The sequence below is a fragment of the Buceros rhinoceros genome, unplaced genomic scaffold (genome assembly GCF_000710305.1).
Source record: "Buceros rhinoceros silvestris isolate BGI_N320 unplaced genomic scaffold, ASM71030v1 scaffold39317, whole genome shotgun sequence".
Classification (NCBI taxonomy): domain Eukaryota; kingdom Metazoa; phylum Chordata; class Aves; order Bucerotiformes; family Bucerotidae; genus Buceros; species Buceros rhinoceros.
The window spans coordinates 1,699-2,235 of NW_010423440.1; the positions used below are offsets into that span (position 1 = coordinate 1,699).

General features: G+C 62.4%; 1 protein-coding gene across 1 annotated transcript in view; it reads left to right on the forward strand.

The window, feature by feature from the left end:
• Positions 1-498, forward strand: part of NPRL2 (nitrogen permease regulator-like 2 (S. cerevisiae)) — a gene marked incomplete at both ends in the record, with an annotated part of 1,981 nt that extends 1,483 nt beyond the window's left edge. Inside the window, 2 exons of the mRNA XM_010140418.1 lie at positions 17-134; positions 356-498. Coding sequence (XP_010138720.1) covers positions 17-134; positions 356-498 — 261 coding nt within the window. The remainder of the gene's footprint in view (positions 1-16; positions 135-355) is intronic.
• Positions 499-537: the final 39 nt, after the last annotated feature.

Genomic DNA, 537 nt, shown 5'->3' on the forward strand with positions numbered 1-537 from the left:
TCACGTGTGCCCTGAGGCCCCAAGCGAGCCAGCCTCAGGGACGTCTTCCAGCTGTACTGCGGGCTCAGCCCTGGCACGACAGTGCGAGACCTCATTTCCCGCTACACCCTGCAGCTCCAGAGGGTGGACGAGAGGTCAGAGCCAGCACCCTCCTGATCGGTCCCGAGGACAGTGGTGACACTGGGGTGGCAGGGCAAGTGTTGGGGAGCAAGGAGGGAATACCCAACGCCTGCAGCTGTGGGTGGGGAAACCTGCGGCAGTGGTGAGGCATGGTGGAACCAGAAGGGAATGGGGGGAGCTGGAGTATTTGGCACTTCAGCAGTGTGGTCTCAGTCTCTTCCCTCCTCGTCCCTAGGAGGCTGATCCAGTTTGGGTTGATGAAGGGCCTTATCCGGCGCCTCCAGAAATACCCTGTCAAGGTCGCCCGGGATGAGCGGAGCCATCCAGCCCGGCTGTACACAGGCTGCCACAGCTACGATGAGATCTGCTGCAAGACCGGTGAGGAGCCCAGCTGAGCCACGCGGGTCTCAGGCCAGT